Here is a 20,896-nt window from a genome sequence, read left to right on the forward strand (position 1 = left end):
TGAGTTCCGAGTCTATAATGAGGAATCATACAGACCAGCCCTGTCCTTCAAAACATGCAATCTGGAGGGAGGAATTACCGCACACCCATACATAACATGCGAGATTATAAGCTGTCGTATGCAGGCATTCGTGAGAACTCAGAGAGGACCCCAGAAACGTGGCACAGAGAGTGCTGGGTTAGCTGCATTCTGAGTATCTGTCATAGTCAGAGGTGGAGAGCTGAGACGGCTTTTGAACATCAGCCATTCGTATTACTCATCGCACTGGCTAAAAATCACATCTTTTTCACAGGAACTACTTCAAATTAGACGTCCCCCATCCTTACGTTCAAAACATCCTTACCTATTTTGAATCTTAGAGTAAATGTGCATTTTACTTTTTAAACTTTACCTAAAGGCTTGGGCTTGTCCTTCTAAGTCTCAGAGATCAACTGAAATGATTCTGGCTTTTTCCTCCCTGCCTTGGGTCACCTTTGAGCCAAGTTCATGAAACCACTTCTCTGTCTTTATCCAAGGCCCAGATAAATTACAAAACACATCCCCACTTTAGCCCTCTTCCCCCGCAGAATAGCAGAGGAGAGGAAAACAAGTTCATCCCCTGGAGAGGGACCAACTTCCTCAGGGGGCCTGTGCTGTGTCCACCCCATCCATTTCTTCAAGAGCCCCCAAAGGTTCAGGGTAAGATGAAGCAGTCCATCTTGTCCACTCTTCCTGTGGGGAGCAGGAACACTTCCCTGTTCCCAGAGCCCCGCAGTCCTGCACACCCCCCCTCACTGGGGGCATTGCGACCCATCCTAGGCCCAGCCCCTCTCGGGCTCCTGTGGTGGTCACGTGGTCACGGATGGCTCCCCCTCCACCATCCTCCTGCGGGGAGAGGGAGGTGCACATGTGGGTTTCAAGTCCTGCTGCCTCCTTCTCATTAACCAAACTTGGAACCGTAAAGACGGGTGACACCTGCCTACAGCAAGAGGAAGGGCATGTCCTGCTGTCATCTCAGACAGGTCAGTGTGGTCAGGAAAATCAGATATCGGGCCAGCTTCTTGTTAAGCAGAACAGACACAAGGATGTCACGGGCCATCCATAAATAGCCATCATCACCACCCTCCAAGCTCTGCTGCCCGTTAGGATGCCATCATGCCAGGAAAGCTGTCCCTTAAGCACACCTGGGCATCATTTAGACTCTAGCAGCAGCTCCCAGGAGTTCACCCACTCGGCTTTCCTGGAGTTATCTTCCTTCTTCCGCTGTCAAGGTCCTTCAATGTGCAGGCATTCACGTCTGTACTATATCTCGCGCTTACCACAGAGATGATGCATGCTTCTCGCGAAAACTCATGCTTCGTTTATGGAATATTTTCCAGTTTTCTGTGTAGTTTTGCTTAAATGATGGGTTTCTTTTCCTTTATAAAAAAAATGATAAGGATTTTGTCAACAGCTGGAACTCATTCCATTGTTAGAATTACTGAAAACTTAGATAGTCTTTGATATAATCACAGTCTTTTAGACGGAATACTCCTCATCCAGATATTTTGGCAAAATGTGAAGATTTTAAAATGATTTCCAAAGAGCTGGCAAGAGCTGGTTTCTGTAAAAAGATAAAGGTAGAACTTCATCACATTGCTCGTTAAACTCACCACCTTCCATGGCTAGGGTTCAGCTTTGGGCTGTCCCCAGTTAAAGGATTATTCTCTCTTTTTTAATTTATTCTTCGAATTTTATACTCTTGTTCTCTCTTATCTATTAACATGGATCATTTTAGAAGATTGGCCAGCTTGATTCTAACATTCCTGTGGACTAGGAGATTTTTCTTTCTGACAGATAGTTGAGAGATTGGAAGGACAGTTGAGAAATTGCTTTACAGATGTGCCCCCAGTCAGAGAAGTGATACCTGAGTCTCTGTAAACATTCAGCCAGGTGGCTGAGGAGACCCCCAACCCACATGAAACTCGCCTGAAAGCATAATTATCTAAAACCTAGTGTAAAAATAGAGCCCAGAAACCCTAAATCCCACTGGGCATATGGCTGTCTATGTTTTTATTTTCCCAGAATATTCAGATGTTTGAAAACAAAGGAAGAAACATTTAAATTCGCCTTTAGAGTTACTATTGTTTATACGGGGAAAGTAATTTTAAATTAAAACCTCGAACATCCCTACCACCTACAAACAGATTTGACCTCCAAAATTCATCATCTCTTGGTGCATTGCTGAACTTTTAGATTAGTGACCATTTCAACGTGGGATAAAGCAGAGTGTCTAGTGTCCCCAGGCTAAATCCCTGTGAAAATCTTGTCTTTTGGAAAATGCTGTGACGTGATCTGAGATGCAGAGCCAGGAGTGTTTTCCGGCATCCTCATATCCATAGGCAACTAACTCCCAACCTAGTCAGGGCCTGCATTGATGCCTGAGGGTCTTCACCCTGGGATGGTGTGTGCCATCTCCTCTTTGATGTCTGAATGTCTCTAAGGACCCCTTCAATTAAGAGAATGTGCAGTTCAGCCTGGCCATTTCGACTTTAATAGTCCAGAATTTGGGCATCACTGGTCCATCCCGTAGGCACCTGGCATGTAATGTTGCATCCATTCACCTATTCCTGTCCATGCTGAGAGGGAACGCGTGCAGCCTGAGAAGCCCGGCCTGCAGGCTCCCAGCCTGTGGCTAGGAAGAACGCCGACCCACAGGCTGCCTTGGCTTTACTCCTTCATATTCTCGATTTGACTTAATCTCGGTGAAAATGCGCAGACACATCGGATGCAATTCTCCTTTTAAAAATGCAGAAATGGAGGTAAATGGCTCTAGTATGACCGAAAGGATATTTTCTCTATAGGCTCCCGGGTAGGTCTCTGCAGCAAGCCCAGGATCTGGGCACGCTGCATGGAAGTGAAAAAGTGTCCTGCAGAGGAAAGAATTTGTATTATTCATCCTCATATCTCATCATTCCTACATGCTATTGTGTTGAGCGATGCTTGGATTTTTTTTTTTCCTCTTTCTTTGGTTTTGATTTTTTTCCCGTGCTGGTTTCAATTTTGTAAGCTTTCTCAATGTTTTAAACTTTTATTGGGTCTGAGGAAGTGCTTTTTGTAGGTTCAGTGTTCCCTGCACCTCTGGTGCGCCTTTGCTATGCTCTGCTCACCAATGGTCACAGCTCCAGGAGGCCCTCAGGCAGCAAGCCGTGGTCCTCACCACCCCAAAGCAGCACCACCCTCAACTTTCCTGCCCGGATATTTGTCTTCATGGGTGACGTGTGTACATGTCACTGCATTCTCTCTGTGGTTTAGATTCTGTGACCGTGATGGGAAGGTCTAGGGTGCTGGTTGGTTGGTGATGTTTGCTGTTTGTTATTAGCTGCTATGTGCACAGGATCCAGCACATCCCAGGCATCAAGTATATATATTTGTTGAATGAACAAATGCAAGATCTAAACCACTCTTCCATGTATAAATATGCGAAGGCCGCAGATGGAAACGGCAACGCGGGGTCAGCCCGCTGTCACCCCTCCATGGTGGCTTCCCCAGGGCTGCCTCCAGGCTTCTCATCCTCTGCTCCTGGAGGTAAAGAAGGGAGCATACCTGAAAGTGAACTGAAACTCCCTAGAATTCAAATTCCCTTGCTTCTAGCGTTCTACTCAGCTCCCAGTGAAATAGAGTTTAAGAAATTGTCCTCCAGGATATGAAGAGTTCTGAAACAGAATATATTATGAATCTCTTTCCTTCTCAAACAGGAATCCAACAAGAGCTTAAAATTTCTACACGTGTATGTCACGTTGGATAGAAAGGCCAGGCCAGCAGGTGACCGGTCATGCCAAGGCTAGAACGTGCAGCGTGGGGTTTCGGCCAGACTGTCAGGGATCGAGTCCTGGCGCAGCCTCTTTAAAACTCGTGAGCTCCTTAAGCCTTTTACGCCTTAGCAAGCCCATCTATGAAGTGAGGATAACAATGTAATCAACCGTATAGGGTTCCTTTAAGGATTAGAGGAGAGAATACCTGTCAAGCTCTAACACTTAGTCTGGCCAAGTAAATGTCAGCTTCTATTCTTTTCCATTAGTGTTATAGCTTTGCTTAAGAAATTGGACTGTTTAGGTTACTAAACTCTTAAAGCAAGAGGGAATTACACCATGATACTAGTCACGTGGCCCCAGGCAGGGGAGGTGAACACATTCCTCCCTATCTTGGATTGTGCTGCTGTCTTCAAGGTCCTGTGTGCTTTTGCACACTGGTGTGTGTGTGCAGGCATGTGTGGTGGACACACACACTTGGAGAGGGGCCTGCAGCATGTCTCTGTGTGTCTCTGTGTGCCCACGGGGTGTGCAAGCTGGTAGCTGCCGCGGTGAGTGGACAAAGCATGGCCTGCCCTTTTCCTACCAGGATGGGACAATGGCCAGTGGGCAGGGCTTTGGGGCAGCTCAGGAGGAGGAGTGGAGCGAAGGGTAGAGGAAGTACATCCTGGAAGCTGCAGTTCCCAGCGTAACAGATGAGTTCGCTCTCTTATGCAGCATTTAAAGGAGACGGAGAGAAATGGTCCTGTGAGACGCCTTCTGATTCCCCAGCCTCATGGATGGAGCGTGCCTTTCTTGGGCGGACCCAGGTCTCCACGCGGAGTTCAGCCCAGCACGTGGTATGATAAGGCAGCATGCGGTCCTGTCCACAGGGGCAGTCCTGACCTTGCGGAGCCCTCGGCCCCCCACTGAATACCCCAGACGGTTAGGCCACTGGTTCTGAAACCTGTCATGCGGAGCTCCTATCTTCCCTTTCTCCACCCAGGCTGCTATCGTAGCATCTGACCCTGACAACATGCCAGCCTGTAACCGTATCAGACTCACGAACTGAGAACTTTAGGTCCCGGTAAATGCTGAACCCAAGCTCTTGAGTGTACAGAGTATATGCATATTGTGAGCGAAAGTCTCTGATTAGGGACCTAAGAGAAGCCCTTTGAAACAAAGGCATAGACATTGCACACAAACATGAGGGCCGTTTCTTTTGCTTAATCTTCAGTTCACCATTTTTCCTTCAAGTGAGGTTATGGGATGGTTGCAATATAGGTAAGCACAATGTAATGAATAGACAACAGAAAAGCAGGAGTTTGAGAGAGGTTTCAGAGGCAACTCATGAGGGAGAAATGATCTAATAAGAACCATGCAGAAATTAAGGAACAAAATCAGGAATATGAAAAAAGAAATGCAGATGTTCTTGGCCACGACTGTGGGTTCAGATTTTCAGGTTCTCAAGTGAAGCAAAGACCTCCTGTTCTCATGGAATTTTCTGCAGCCCTGGATGAACTCTGGAAAATGGTCTCTCAAAGCATAACCAAAACCTTTGCAAGCAGCCTGGCCATGTGAGACCTGGGATGTTCCCTAAGATTCAAGTGTAAGAGTCTGGGCACAGCCCGAGGAGCAGAGCCCTGATGCGGAGTCTGCCTTCCACTACGCCCTCTACTGAGGAGGGAATCTGAACAGGCCCAGAGCCCTTCCTTCTTCTTCAGTGCCTGTGTGGCTGTGTGCTCTATGGGGCCCCTGACGTGCTTTCCAGTTTGATTTGCTGTGTCAATCAACAGTCACCACGTGGGTCAAAACAGAAACCAGGATGTCAGCTTCCCCTGCCCCCGGCTCCTCCCTCCCTGGTGCGTCTCTTAGGCTTTTGTTGCTGAGCTTTCTGGCGGGCAAAGAACAGGAAAGGGAAGGGGAGGCCCGAGCAGGTAGGCGGGCAGGCTGCAGGCCAATATGAGGTCAGGTGAGCATCACCTGAGAGGTCGGGCCCCTCCTGCCCCATCCTGCACTGCCCGGTGTCCTTGAGAAAAGACTGCCCGGGATGTCAGACAGAGGGGTTGTGCATTTTCATGAAGGCCCAAATCTGTGGATGTTGGAATTATTTTTCATTCCAAATGTCACAGACACAGAAAATAGGGAAGACAAATCTTCCTCTGACCCAAGGTCACTGCAAACATTTTAATAAGTCCTGTCCCATCTCTTCCTTATGTTCCGGTTTACGTGTGTGTGTTCCCTTTCAGAAGTTCGTTAACGATAAGCTTTTCCAAGTTATCACATCATTTGTATCCTTCATTTGCAGAGAGGTCCTCCTTACGTATTAAATCAATAGCTCATTTTTAATATGGGAGTTCACATTCTTGAGCAAATACATTCAACCATTATTGATACTCTTGTTGACCTAAAACAATAAAACAGCTAGTTATTTTACCAGCAAAATGGGTTTATCAGGGAACAACAGAGAACTGCAATTCTGGACATGCGATTTATGTCAAACCACAGGCAAGTCCAGAGAATAAAGGAGAGGAACGTTCTTTTATAGAGGAGAAAAGGAAGTTGTGATGGGCTGTTATAAATGAAAAGTCCATTGGAGGAAACTGGGAGTTTGAAGTATAGAGACTTTCCATTGGCTGAGCTGTGCAGTTTCTCACTGGCTGGACTGTTGCCAGACAAGGAGAAATTCTTCCTTCCTTCTGCTGGTAATAAAGTAATAACCTTCTTCCTGTTGGAGGTGCAAGGTACCTCTCTTCTTGTTGATAATGCAGTTGACATCGAGTGGTGGGGCACGAGAGCCCCCCCTTCTGGCCTTCCGATTCCTTTTTCTTTTTTTCTTTTGAATGTAAGGGACCTGAATGACTCTCTTTTCTTTGAAAATAAAGAGTATTATTCTTATATAAATTTAAAAATGACGTCTCTGTGTGTGGTTCTATACTACAGTTTTAAGTAAGATGTCATCATTTAAAGTGTGAGAGTCTGGTAGCCAACAGTTTACCTTCACTAATTCAACCAACGTTTATTGAGCACCTCTTCATTTTGTGTGTCAAGTACTATGTGTTGAAGTGTTTACAATAAATACTCATGAATTTCACATTCTATGCATTAAAACTTTAGTATTATCAGAATATTTACTCATATTTTCTTATTAATTTTTTTGAAGAATATAGATTACTTTTTGAAAGGAAGACTATCTGTGCAACCACTACCCATATAAAGAACTGGAACATTGTCGGCACTGAACCAATTGCATTTTATGTATGTATGTATGTATGTATGTATTTTTGGCTGCATTGGGTCTTTGTTGCTGCGCGTGGGCTTTCTCTAGTTGCGGCGAGCAGGGGCTACTCTTCGTTGCGGTGCACAGGCTTCTCATTGCAGTGGCTTCTCTTGTTGTGGAGCATGGGCTCTAGGCGTGTGGGCTTCAGTAATTGTGGCCCACGGGCTCAGTAGTTGTGGCTCGTGGGCTCTAGAGCACAGGCTCAGTAGTTGCCCCGTGGCATGTGGGATCTTCCTGGACCAGGGATTGAACCCTCTTCCCCTGCATTGGCAGGTGGACTCTTAACCTCTGTGCCACCAGGGAAGTCTCTCATTTCTTATTTTGTGTATGTGTGCTTATTGTTTATTTTCTTCATTAAGTTAGTATGTCAGTGACAGTTTAGCCAGGAAAGTAGAAACCACACTAGGTATTTCAAGCAGGAAGGTTTCTAATATAAAGGATCATGTGCTTACAAAATAGCTGGAGAAGTTGGAGGAGTAAAGGTCAGAGACAGACCCATGTAGCTCTCAGAGTTGCTCTGGCTATTAAAGAGGTAGAAGGTGTGGAACATTCCAGAAATTCCTGGTGAGGATTAGAGTTAAGCCAGCATTGGAGCAGGTGATTCCAGGAAAATGTCTGGAGACTACTGCAGACCTCACATCTGCCAAAGCCAGTGTTTATCCTCTCTGCCAGGGACATGATGCTGTGGCTCTGTCCACATCCTGTGCTCGCACTTCTCGTTGGTGGGATCTCCCCGACAGCCTCATAGACAAGAGACGTAAAGACCACAGTGCTGACATGGAGCCCCTGTAACCGAGGGAAGAGCAGGAAAGAGAGGAGTGAGCTGGGTTGTAGGTTGTTATGTTGAAGATAGCCCCCTCCCCCAAAACATCAGCTCTTGGATTCACCATTTTCTCTTCCCTAACATATTAACTTCTGCTTCACATTTTTGTCTGCATCCAAATATATTGACGTCTGTTCATTTTCTAATATATTGACTTTTGTTCCAATCTATATCAGTTCCTTCTTTCTGCTTCCTTGATCTATCCTTTCTTCTAACGCTGTAATTAAGTATTGGCTTCATTTATTTCCATTCATACCTATTTTTATCAATATAAGTATTTAAGGCCATGAAAATACCCTCTGAATCTTACTTTTAGCTACACGCCGTAAATTCCGTTTTATAGCATTTTTGTCATTGTCATTTTCTTAAGTGAATTTTGCTGTGAACCTGATGACCACTCTCCTGTTTTGTTCTACTTCCACTAATGGCTTAAAATTTCCAGGCAACACTCTACATTTTCCCTTTCTCTTCCTAATCATATACTTTCTTCCGTATCTGCTTGTGGCCTATCAGTGTCCTCGACTGAAGATTGTACTGTCCTTCAGAAGGAGCATTTGGAAATGTGCACAGGCATTTCAGTTGCCATGAGGAGTGGAGGTGGGCTGCTTCCAGCCTCTAGTGGGCAGGTCCAGGGGCGCTAAAAGTCTTACTGTATGACAACCATGCGGCGCAAGTAATACTGGGACCTAAATTGTCAGTAGTGTCCCTCTAGGAAAAATGAAAGGTCTCCAATGTCTCCAGCTAAAAAAATTAACTGGCAGAGTCAGAACTTGGACATGCATTGGACAAATTCAGTGTTTTTCTTTGGGTTATATTTTTTCTATCACATTGTTACTCAGTTATTCCATGAATGACTAGATCTAGATTTCCCTCTTATCCAATTAACAGGTAAAATTTGGGACTTGGCTGACACCAAGGTCAAACAAATGTTCTCCACTAAGAATGAAAAATGAATACATTAATAAAGTAAACTTCTGTTTCTATTTCTAAGAAAAACAATTTCCTATTTGCTTGATCAAGAGCCTGTACCTCACTCGGGACCATCAGTGACCATTAAGGCCTGATTCTTTGTTAAGACTTGATCATAAGGATTGAATTTCACATGTCTTCAATCTCAAAGCTGGAAACCAAACTGAAGACATTATTCATAGAGTCAAACCTAAAAAGCCAGAAGACTTTGGTTAAAGAATTTAAAAATGGACTTTTAAATTGTCATATAAGTGGAGAGAAAAGATTAATTTTCCTTCTCTACTATTAGAACTGACAACCAACAGTTTTAGAAAATGGTACTCTTGTTCAGTAGGTCCTCATGTAAATTGGGTCATTAAGATTATCTGGCTTAATTTAAGGGAGTTCGCAGGATTTAATTTAACGGAGTTCACAAGATTCCCTACAGAACAGCTTTAAAATAACATGTGTTTCTTTTTTCTCATTTAATAGTCTCTTATTCCCTGTTAGCAAGTGGAAAAGTAGACTCATAAAACATTGATTCAGATTTCGTCTCTGCATTGATACATGGGTGAGTCATCAAAACTGTGCCTCGTTCATCCTAAGTACTGTATAAAGAAGAGAATATACCCTTACTTGGATGATTTTTTTGCCAAGTATTATTAACTCACTATCCCTGTTGGTTCCAGGAACCCGCACGGATTCCAAAATCTGCAGATGCTCAAGTCCCTTATATAAAATGAGGTGGTATTTGCAAATAACCTATGCACACCCCCCCACATACTTTAAATCATCTCTAGATGGCTTATAATACCTAATATAATGTAAATGCTACCTAAGTAGTTGTAAATACACGGTAAATGCTAGGTAAATGGTTTCTGGCACTAGGCAAATTCAAGTTTGCTGTTTTAGAACTTTCTGGGATTTTTTTTTCCTGATTTTTTTTCCATCTGTAGTTGGTTGAATCAGCAGGTTAGGAACCCTTGGACCAGGAGGGCTGACCGTGTTAACTTGCTGGAGTTTAGAAGTTCCCGAATATAATGAAATTGGCCAATGGCTGAAAAACTGCCTAGTAAGTGTGGGAACAAATGAATCCATGCGGGCTGTACTCTCCGCTCTCAGGAAATTCGATCTAAGGGATGACACATCTATGTCCACTGAACTTTGACATTAGGTTCACCCCATAATGTCTTACCCAAACCTGGATGCTATTGAGAGGGAAAAGGGTTGCTTACCATTTTTCTAGGACAAATGAGCACAAACCTGGGCGAGCCTGGCAGGAGCTGTCTTTCCTCACAACACTCTGGACACCGAGTGTGTGGGTTTTGTCCACACCAAGCACCATTGCCGGATTTTCCAGCCTCCAGCGGGGTGTCCTGCATTAATCTAACTCCGGTACTAACTACCTAGAGTCACCGTCAGACCCCACAGGTGAAGGGCTCAGTCCCACAGCACTGCTCCCACTCCAGGTGCCATTTGCATGCCAGGGCACCCACACATCTGTCTGACTTGCCTACAGAGCTGTGGATTCTACACTCTCCCACCCCCACCCCCGGTTTCACGTTCAATAATTTGCTACACCAGCTCACAGCCCTAAGGAAGGCACTTTACTGACTTACTGTCACTGGTTTATTGTAAAAGACACCAGGGAAGGGTGAGATGAAGAGGTACACAGGGAGAGGTTGGGAAGCGTTCCGGACCCCATGAAGCCGGGGTGTGCCATCCTCCTGGAAGCTCTCTGAACCCCGTTGTTTAGGGGTTTCCATGGAGATTTCATTACACAGGATTGATTAAATCATTGGTCATTGGTAACTGAACCAAATTTCCAGCCCCTTTCCCCTCCCCAGAGGCCCAGGATTGGGCTGAAACCCTCTAATCACGCCTTGATGCTTCTGGGGACCAGCCCCGTCCATAAGCTGCGAAGGGACCCCGCCACCCGCCGGCTCAGCGGCACACAAAAGACACTCCAAAGGTTCTAGGAGCCGTGGGCCAAGAACCACGGACAAAGACCAGGTATTTATTTTTCACTACATGTATATCACAGCTGTGTAATCTGAGACGTAAAAGCGGTGGCCTCGGATATCGCGTAGAGCCGCGGTTCTCAAAGTGTAGTCCGCAGGGCAGCAGTGCCAGCAGCACGTGGGCATCGGTTAGAAATGTAAATCCACAGCCCCCACCCCACGCCTGCTGAATCCAAGGCTCTGAGGTGGCCAGGATTCTGTGTTTAAACTACCGGAGAATTCAGATGTGCTCTCCAGTCAGGCAGCACCGGAGTTCAGAGGCAGGGGGGATGTGGGTCTGACCTAAAGGGATGAGAAGACTTCTGCCAGGTGTGTCAGGGGCGGCAGTGGAGGACCGCATTCCAGGTAGAGAGACAGCTGGGAGTCAGGGGACCAGGGGGGATGTCGGCCTGAGAGGGACGCAGCAGGGCTGGAGGACAAGGCTGGGAAGTCTCCAGCTTAAAAAGAGAAAAACAGACTTTTAACCTGGGAGTGGCATGAGTGTGTGTGTGTGCGCGCGAGCGCGTGTGAAGGAAGTATCCGTGGTGTCAGTCCAGCAGCTGGACTTGGAGGAGGAAAGCCTGGAGTAAGGCATGGGGGTGGGGGCAGGGGACTACAGGACTGATCCCTTGACCACACAGAGACCACAGAACCCCGGGCAGGGGGCGCTGGCGGAAGCCTGCTTTGAAATGGATGTTTATGTATTTGTGCATCTGTTAGACGGCCAGGTCTGTGAGTCCAGGAGGCAGCCTGGGGACATCGGGGCTAAGAGCGGGTGTGGGGCAGGAGACGGTGGAGGGTCAGTAAAGCCATGGCCACGTGCAGTCAGGGTGATGCCCAGGAAGGCAGCTCCAGGAAAGTGGACGAGGGCAAACCTGTGCAAGCCTTGGAGTGTAAGACGTGAGGGACCCTCCTCCAGTGTCCATCACTGCGTGTTTGCATCTGTTCTGTGTGTGACGTAGTGACAGGGCACACAGCTGGCTCGGTATCACATCAAGGACACTGAAAGAGATGGATTTCCGATATGTGCTTCCTGCCACGGTGCAGCCCAGCAGGAGGTGTCGGTGGGTTGCGTTGCCTGACGTGCCTCTTGGTCCCACCCCCCCACCCCCCGTCCCCAGGAGAGCTGTGGCCACGAGGGCTCCATGGCCTTGCTACACAGGTCACCAAGCCCATCTTTGATTTTGCTAAATCTATATATTAGAACAAATGTCACGGCTTCGGTCTTAGCAGAGCCTGGAAATATTCCTTTTTATTATCCTTCTTCTGCCTCGTGGGGCTGACGTTCACCTTGACCTTCTTCCCGTTATTGTTCAGGGACACTTGCTGTATTGTGACTTAAATCTTGTTCTTTCAAAGAAATACTCACTTTCAAGATTCTCAACATGTTTAAGTAAATTTTCTTATATTTCTGCAGAAATATTCCATGACCTTTATCAAAGTCACTTTTAATATGCCATTCCTGATGAGAGACCATTAAAATCAGGAAGATACAGTTGTGAAATCCACACTGGGGTGCATCAGATAAAAACTGTTTAACTTGGTTAAAATGTGATTGGGTCAAGTTGGCAGAGAGCTGAATAATCGCACAAAACCACAAGGGTCCTGTGTCACCTCTGATGTCCTCCATCAGCAACGACAGGGCCACACCCAAGGCAGGAAGTGGTCTGGGGCTCAGATGCCTGAGATCTGTGCTTGGGACCCAAGAGGCCTCTTTTCCCTCTACTGATCAAGGAAACTGATTCTCTAGAGAAGGGAACTTTCCCCATCGACTTGCCTTATTCCTTTTGACAAAGCAAAGCCAAATGTCAAACTTGTTTCCACGTATATCTTAGAGACTTTTAGCGTTCTTTAAGTAAGGGACTCGGTCTCATAGAGAACCGAGCATTAGATGCTGTTGAGCCTGGAGTTGCCAGCCTGTGGTTTTGGTCCTCTGAAACCATGTCTTGGGTCCCTTCCTTTATGAGACACCTCTGCTCATCTGCCTGTGGGGACCAAACTGGATGCAGGTCATTCTGAGCGTTGCAGCCTTGACTGCAGAGGAAGTAAAACAGACACAGGGCTCATGGACAGGAGGACTCCATCCATTTTCCAAGCACAGCAATAAAAATCATTTTAAATCTTAATATTAATTGTGTTAATTTTTAAAATCAACACTGGTTTGGTTCTTTTTTCTTTCTTTTTTTTTGTTCCTCTTCACTGAATGAACTCCTTAACACCATCCTTCGAGATATCTATTTACAGTCCTTTTGTATTGTGGTAAAATATATATGGTATAAAATTTACCATTTTAACCACTTTGGAATGCATGGTTCAGTGGTATTAAGCACATTCATATTGTTACGCAAATGTCACCACCATCCATCTCCAGATCTTTTCCATCTTCCCAAACTGAAACTGTACCTATGAGACACCTCCCCACCCCCTCATCCCCCAACCCCTGGCAACCACCCTTCTACTTTCTGTCTCTGTGATTTTGACTAGTCTAGGTACCCTGCTGTAAGTAATGGTTCCTTTTTAAAAAAATATTTATTTTTTGGCCATGCCCTATGGCACGTGGGATCTTAGTTCCCCGACCAGGGATCGAACCTGCGCCCCTTGCACTGGAAGCGCGGAATCTTAACCACTGGACCGCCAGGGAAGTCCCATTGGTAGCTTTTTTAGTAAATTTAATGAATTGAAATATCGAACGTATTGAGGGGTGCTCAGAAAGCCTGAGTAGCCCTGGGGATATAAATGGAGGCTGAGAATCAGACCAACTTTCATTTCCGTTGACCTCATCTGAGGCAACATCCAAGCCATTATTGTGAAAAGGTCACCATCCGGCTGCAACCCTGGAGGTACTTTGCTCTGTGAATTCTCTGGTGGTGAAGCGCTTATCACTTTGTTGTCGGTATTTCTTTCTGGTTTATTACCCATCATTTCCCGTTGTGCCCTCTCACGTAGAAACACAAGTGAGTGTACTTAATATGTGTTTGTTTTGAAAAAACGGCTGGTGTTTCCAACTCTGGAAACAATAGAAAAGAACCAAAAGATTGTTTCGTCAAATATATGTTGGCACCCATAGCAAGACACACGTTGCAAGATGTTAAAATGTAGGGGGAAGATACAAGCCATCTTAGAAGTGATGCAATTCACTGAGAAAAATCATCAAGACAGGCCAGAAAAGTAGAATATTAGTAGTCAGCCAAAGGTCATTAATGCAAAGACGTGCCAATACAGTAAAGATTTGTTTCAAGAGATTTCGTCAGCTCTTCGCCTGCCTTTTACCCCGGGGCACGTCTGAGGCCTCACTGAGCACCCCGCTCTCTCACAGGGCAGATGACCGTGAGAGCCGGCTGCTACAGAGACCTGAGGTTCCCGGTGAACGCATCGTTCTGCAGCCCCGACACCCAGCCCGCCACAGGGGTCGTGCCTTGCCAAGTGTCCGCCTGTCCCCCCAGGTAAGAGCTGCCATGTTCCTCTGAATGTGTGTCAGGCTTTTGCAGATATAATGCTGAGGCCTTTTGGTGCTCCTGAGTCTGGCGAATAGAAGTGCCAGCCGCTGCCACATAATCCGTGACAGCAGAGGCAAAAGGAACAAGAACTGCCTGAACAGGTGAGCCAAACAAAGTGCCCTGGGGCTGGAAAGAGCCTGCAAAGCCTTGTCAGTGGGCGCGAAGGTCTCGTAGTAGATGGCGCTTGTCTGTCTTACTCAGCGCAGGCCGTGGGAGGGACGGTGTGCTGTGGACATAGGAACGCTTCCCCTCGCAGCCTCTGTCCCCGTCGCCGGTGTTTCCTTTTCTCACCGAGTGAAACCTGTTAGAAGAAGCTGCTGGCGAGGCCTGTCCAGGCTGTGGAGGGAACGTGGGCGCTGCGCGCGCGTGGCACGGGCCGCAGAAAGCAGGGCTCGGTCACCCACTCACCTGTCCCCGGGACTGCCGCCCCTCCACGTTTCTGAAGAAAGCTCGGGCCCCCTGACACGGGGGTTGGGAAGGACCCCTAGGAGGCAGCCGTGGTCCTGCCCTGCCCGCCTCCGCCGTCACTCCCTGGGCGCGTCCGTAGTCTGTCTGCTTCCCGCCTGCTTCATATTCACAGAGGGGCTGTGGAAATCATCCGAGTAACGTATTTACGGGATGAAAGGCCCACTAGACCCTTCAGACAGCGGAGGTACCCGCCACGACACATGTGATCTCATACGTCTTGATTTTAAAGATCCACAGGAGCTGGCTCTGCTGAGCTGAGCCTCAAAAGCAGAAAGCTGGATGCCTCTCCCAGAGATAGTAAAACCCAAGAGGGAGGGAGGCACTGTCTCCCTTCTCTCTGAGTTCGTGGGTCCCTGGTCCCCCATTTAGGGTGGAGATGGAGGACACAGACCAGCATCTGAGAGGCCGGGACCTTGCCCCCCGCCGCTGTGAGGGGCGGGGGGCCTCCTTGGGAAGATCTGTCCTCCCTCAGAGGGCCAGTGGCCCGACTCAGCCAGACTCCTCGGCTACCACGCCCCACAGCCCGGTAATGAGAGAGAGAGATGGGTCGGTATTTGCAAAAGGAATTGAGGGCCTGAGGCCCATCACCCACCGAGGCGTTGGAGGCCCACCTGGGGGTTCTTCTGGGACGGAAGGACCCCCTGGAACTGATGCTCACCCTGGGCCTCGCTTCACCTGTCCGCGATCCTGCAGCCAGCCGGGCGCCCCCGTGGTCTGTGCAGGGCTGGACGGCAGACAGAAGCCCAGCCGCCACGGGCTCCTTGTGTGCTTGAAGCGACACACCAAGCGCACACCGTCCGGGATGGTTTACGAAATGAAGCCCCTGGTCGGCCAAGAGAAGATATATCACAGCACCATTTCTGCAAGATGAACCTCCTGTCCAAAGGAAACAAGGGGCCACACAGCCAGGGCTCCCCGGGTCCGCTGAGGTGTTGCACCAACTTGACCCCTTCTCCCCGGACAGCTGGTTCTGCACCTGTGTTCCAGGTGGCACAGCGTGGACCTCACCGTGACCTCTGATCATACATCTCCAAGGAGCCTTGGGGAGAAGGAGGTTAGGAGCGCTGCTTCAGGCACTGGGATTCTCTTGCCATATTGCATTAGCGAGTTCTCGCTAAGGCCGAGGAATCCAGGGCGCCTCAAGGCAACTAGTTAACGGTGTTGAAAAGCCGAAAAACCTCACTAATTTAGACTAAGAGGGCTGGTGTGCGTGTGTGTGTGTGTGTGTGTGTGTGTGTGTCTGTGTCTGTGTCTGTGTGTGTGTGTGTGTGACTTTTCTGTGCAGGGGAGACTAAAGTTACTGGTGACTTGGGACTAAATCCATCGGAATGCTAAAGCTCAGGCTGATTGGGAATATTTAGTTCTTGCATGGAATCTCTCCCGGGAATCGTGTGAGTGGCTCAGCCCCTTGCAGTCCAAGCTGCCCGACGGCCTTGGCGAAGCTCATTACCGTGGACTCAAGAGAGCACTCATCCTAGCCCCGGGCTAAGTCACCCACCCCTCGGCTTCCAACTTCGTGATTTTAAGCGTCCCATAACTCAGACGCGAAGTGATGGTTGGGACACCCTGAATAGGCCCCTCTGCATCTCCAAACGGTGCCGGACTCAGCCCACGATGCAGGAGTGGCTGGTGGCCCCGAGGGGGCAGGGGAGGCAGAGGCAGCCGCGATAGGCAGCAAGTGCTGCTTCTCCGAGGACGGCCTCCGCCCCGTGGCGCGGGGAGAAAGCTGGGGCTGCCCCTCCCCTCCCTCTCCTGGACCTCCTCCTCGTGCTGAACCCTTAGGGAAGGCATTTAAGCGATGCCCGGCTGCTGTCTGTTCAGTGTGACTGCAGATGGCAGGCCGCTCCTACCAGCGTCTGGTCCCGTGTAAGTGCACCAGAAATAGCACTTTCCAGAAAGGTCACTTATTGGATTGGATTATTGGGTATTGGATTTCAGCGATAGAACCCTAGCATACCTTACGTGGTCGGGCAAAACTGTCCTTACTCTCAGCCATTATCAGTGACTATCATCGTCATCTCTTGTGTCTGTTTTGATAAATCTTTGCTCCTGGTACAGAATTTTCACGCTCATTGATTCCAGAAAATCTCTCCAGGGTCAGATGTTGGTTTTGTCCACTGACGTATCCTGAGGGGCGAGAGCTGTGCCTGTCCCTCAATAACTGCTTGTAGAATTCAGGGATGAATCAGGGTCCCACGGGCCAGGGCAAGAACTCCAGGCCTGCGGCGTGGTCTCGGGAAGGTGGCTTCACCTCCTGGTGCCTCGGTTTCCTCGGCTGTGAGTTGACAAAGAGAAAACACGCAGACGTGTGCCCTAAGTACGAAGCTCTGTGACCCCACTCTCCCTTGGGGGGCTCTTGTAGGTGAGCCCAGCCGGTCCTGTTTGGATGCTGCCATTGAGAAATAAGACGCTGCTTCGTCAACTGTCCCGTAATCCGTAATAAGCCTTATTTGTATGTTCCCACGTGTCTCTCACGTAAAGTACCCGCCGTGGGCCAGCCTCCTTCAAGATCTGCCCCAAGAGTAAGAGAGCTTGTATTATTCTTGATGAGCCATAGCTTTAGGGACTGAGGTCTCATCAGATGCTTTCGGCCACCAGAGCCACGTGTGGCCATTAACATCCATGTGAGTGACCCCGCTCCCTGACTCTCCAGTCCTGTCCCAGCCTCTCACTCCTGCCGTCAGCAAGGACTGCCAGGCGTTGCTCCTCCACGCACATTTCCTCTTTTTTGTCTTTGTTAGTGGAACCCCAGACCCACACACTGACACACCCACGCTCACACACGGACGCCCTGGTAGACGTTCCCCGTCCCCCTCCCAGATCATCGTCAGCCAATGGGATGCGAGCACAAGAGATGCAGGTGCCTTCAAGGGAGCCCTGCAGAAGCTCTGCTTCCTCCCCTCCTGTCCCTCTCCCGGGCAGTAGCGGAGCTGGCCTTAGGCAGCTCCAGCCCCGATGAAGCATGTGGGGTCACAAGACAGAACCCCTGATGGCTCCCTGGGGCAGAGCTGCCCCCCTCCACCCCATGTCTCCAGCCCAGCCTTCCGTGTGAAGGGGAAGCCCTCCCTGCCACGTTTGAGCTGTGCTTCCGTGGTCTCTGTTGGGGCAGCTGAGCGCTCTCCTGCCTCCTACCTGCTGCCCCTGTGAGACCCTGTTTCTAAACACCCTGCCCTGGCCATGGCCTCTTTGTCTTTGCAGCTCCTGGGCTCCCAGAGACATCCATGCTCCAGGTGTCCTCCTGTCTCACCAGGTGTCCAGGCTTTAACCCCCTTGTCCAACTCCACTTGCCCAGAAAACCCAGCCTGGCAACACCTCCCTCATCACTCACTCTGCTGCCTGGGGAGCTCGGGAGCTTAATGCTGCCAGAAGTTCAGAAGCCCACGTTCTCACTCTGAATGTACGGCCACCGGCTTCCCTGGCCGCCCAGGGTGGCAGGCAGTCCTGTCACCCTTCCCTGGGTATCTGGTCCCTCGCAGGACAGTGATATTACATCACCTCCTGTCTCCTCCAGCTCTCTTCTTCTCCAGCCCACACTCTTGGCCCAGGACCTCAGACCTCAGAGACGGGCTCAGGCAATGGCCACCCCCTTCTCCCACCAATGCCACCTGAGACACCCCCAGCACTCTGCCTTCCTTCCTTCACGCTGGACCAGGGTCCTGCTTCTCCCCCAGAGCCTTCATACTTCTGTCTCTGATGCCCCTTCTCCTTCATGCTGATGGATTCCTTCCAAGAAAGATTTTTAAATGGGTGTTGGGTTTCCTTAAGCAAGATCATAAATGCATATATATTTGTATGTTACTAGTTTTTCCGGTAGGTCCCCTGTTCAGCCCAGAGTTTCTCTCCCTTGGCCTCCTCCTCCCCCTATAGTCTGTCTTCCTGGTTGTCAGGGACCCAGAGCCAACAAGGTCTCTGGATTCTTCTACATCTTATATTCTGTACTTAACTCATTGGTGTAGAATTTTACAAGGGAACTCTGTCAACAGCTTTGTGTGCTGAAAGAAAAGGCACAGCTCAGGAGCAAAAGGACGAGTCTAGGGGAGACGGCAAGTGGTGTGTGGGAGCAGCCTGTAGAGGGCACAGTGAGGGCGCCCAAATCACCCCAGAACACCCAGAGGCCCCATCTTATTGAACTCTTTGATTTATACATCTCATATTTTTTGATAAGTATATTTCCTCTGAAAGAGAAAGCTCTTGGAGACAATAGAAAGCCTGGCAGTGAAACTAATGCCATGCGTCCTTGCTGGGAGACCCCCGAGCAGGACAAGAGGGGCGCCTGCAGGGTTCCTGCTTCACCCCCAGCCAGTTGCAGGGACCTGATGACAAGCCAGCCCGCAGGTGTCTATGGTCCGGGCGGGACAGAGTTTCCCAGTTCCCAACCTACAGCCCTTCTGCATCAGAGTCCTCTGGTGGAGCGGACTTAGCACGCTAAGGGGCTAGAGCAGCATGGCCCATGCCTGCCAGCTCGCACCTGGTCGAAGGTGCGGGCTGAGCTGCCACCCTGGGACCCCCACCTGTAGGTGATCAGGGCAACACAAGGCCAGGATGTGTTGAGGGAATATCCACGTAAAAGCTCTTAGCCCAGTACGTGTGCTAAAACACCCAGTAAATCTTGGCCGTTTTATTTGTTGCTGCAAAAGGAGAAACAAGTTCACATTCGTTATTTATTTAGTCTGTGAAGCAAAACGATCAGTGACAAGCACAGAAGAATGAACCTGTATTATATGCCTCAATCCTTGTGGATTGTCATTTTAACAGTTGAATTGGGAAAATAGATCTTAACTTTAAAAGTTGTTTTGTTGTCCACTGAAACGTGAGATACATTTCTCTCTTGCCCAGAATACCGATGACCGTTTTGTCCCTGATTAAGTGGGCCGCAAACCCAAGCTTTATTAGTCCAAGCAGGAGAGCCCTTGCCCTTCTTACTAGACTGCTCCTGCGAGGCGGCCGTCCATGACCCTCTCGAGCCGCGTGTTCACCTGCTTCTCCGCGGCCTCGCAAAGCCACAGCGGCCACACTGCGTGGCTGCAGTCCTCGGGCCTCCCACCTCCTCGGCTGACTCGGGGCAGGCAGGATGCAGCAGGGTGCAATGTGCTGTCTCCCGCTCCACGTGAAGTGAAGGAGGCTCGGTCGCCAAAGGACCGCGGAGCGGAGACTTTAAAACAGCCCAATCCACAGCCCTTCTCCTTTGTAAGTTACAAGAACAGGAAAACTGCTCGGCCGGTGGGAACCCCTTGCCTCCCCGAGCCCTCCCCATCCACATGTGCGCGCAGCGCGTCGAAGGCGCGCACGGTGTCGCGGATGGGATCCCAGCTAGTAAATCTCCGCGGGGCAGAGACCTGGGAGTCCAGGAGCCTCCTAGCTGGAGGGGGAGGATCTCAAAACGTCTGCGAGGCCCCTGCCAGCAGGAGCATCACGGCCAAATAATGGAGCGGCAGCACTTCGCGAGCTGCTCCCCTGGGACGGAGCGAGGCCAGGGCCCTGCAAGGAGGCTCTGAGGGCCTCTCACAGACGGCAGCGTGCGGCTCTCCCACGGCTCATTTGAGGAGAATCAGGCATTTTTATCGCTTGCTTTTGAAACGTGAACTATAAATCACACGGCTATTTATTGCCTTTCTATTTCTCAGTTTATCTAAATGGAGTGGCTCTTCCTGTCATTTATCTTATCTCTCTAGTTTTCAAAGCACAAACACTAATTGTACGCCTTCCCGGACCACGGACTGAAGGTGGAACGAGAGGAAACACTTTCCAGATGGTAAACGAACACTTTTCCTCTCCCTTCAGTATTATTCTAGGAATGCAGAGTAAGCGTGTAGATAAAACATACTGTCATCGGATGCCCCCCCCAGTACACATGTACCCCCCCCTCTGTATTCCTCACTGCTTTGATATTTGGATGGTCCTATTGTTTTTGCCTACACTTTGCTGACCCTCTACAAACCCATCAGCAAAACTGCTTCTTTTTTATTTTTTTAACATCTTTATTGGAGTATAATTGCTTTACAATGGCGTGTTAGTTTCTGCTTTATAACAAAGTGAATCAGTTATACATATACATATGTTCCCATATCTCTTCCCTCTTGCGTCTCCCTCCCTCCCACCCTCCCTATCCCACCCCTCTAGGTGGTCACAAA

At 49.0% G+C, this 20,896-nt stretch overlaps 1 protein-coding gene across 1 annotated transcript in view; it reads left to right on the top strand.

Moving 5' to 3' along the window:
* The window catches only part of ADAMTS16 (ADAM metallopeptidase with thrombospondin type 1 motif 16), a 158,397-nt gene that overhangs the window by 92,067 nt on the left and 45,434 nt on the right, over positions 1–20,896 (top strand). The window contains exon 18 of the mRNA XM_024122323.1: positions 14,117–14,243. Within this exon, the coding sequence (XP_023978091.1) occupies positions 14,117–14,243 (127 nt within the window). The remainder of the gene's footprint in view (positions 1–14,116; positions 14,244–20,896) is intronic.

This window comes from Physeter macrocephalus, chromosome 8, assembly GCF_002837175.3.
Source record: "Physeter macrocephalus isolate SW-GA chromosome 8, ASM283717v5, whole genome shotgun sequence".
Classification (NCBI taxonomy): Eukaryota; Metazoa; Chordata; class Mammalia; order Artiodactyla; family Physeteridae; genus Physeter; species Physeter macrocephalus.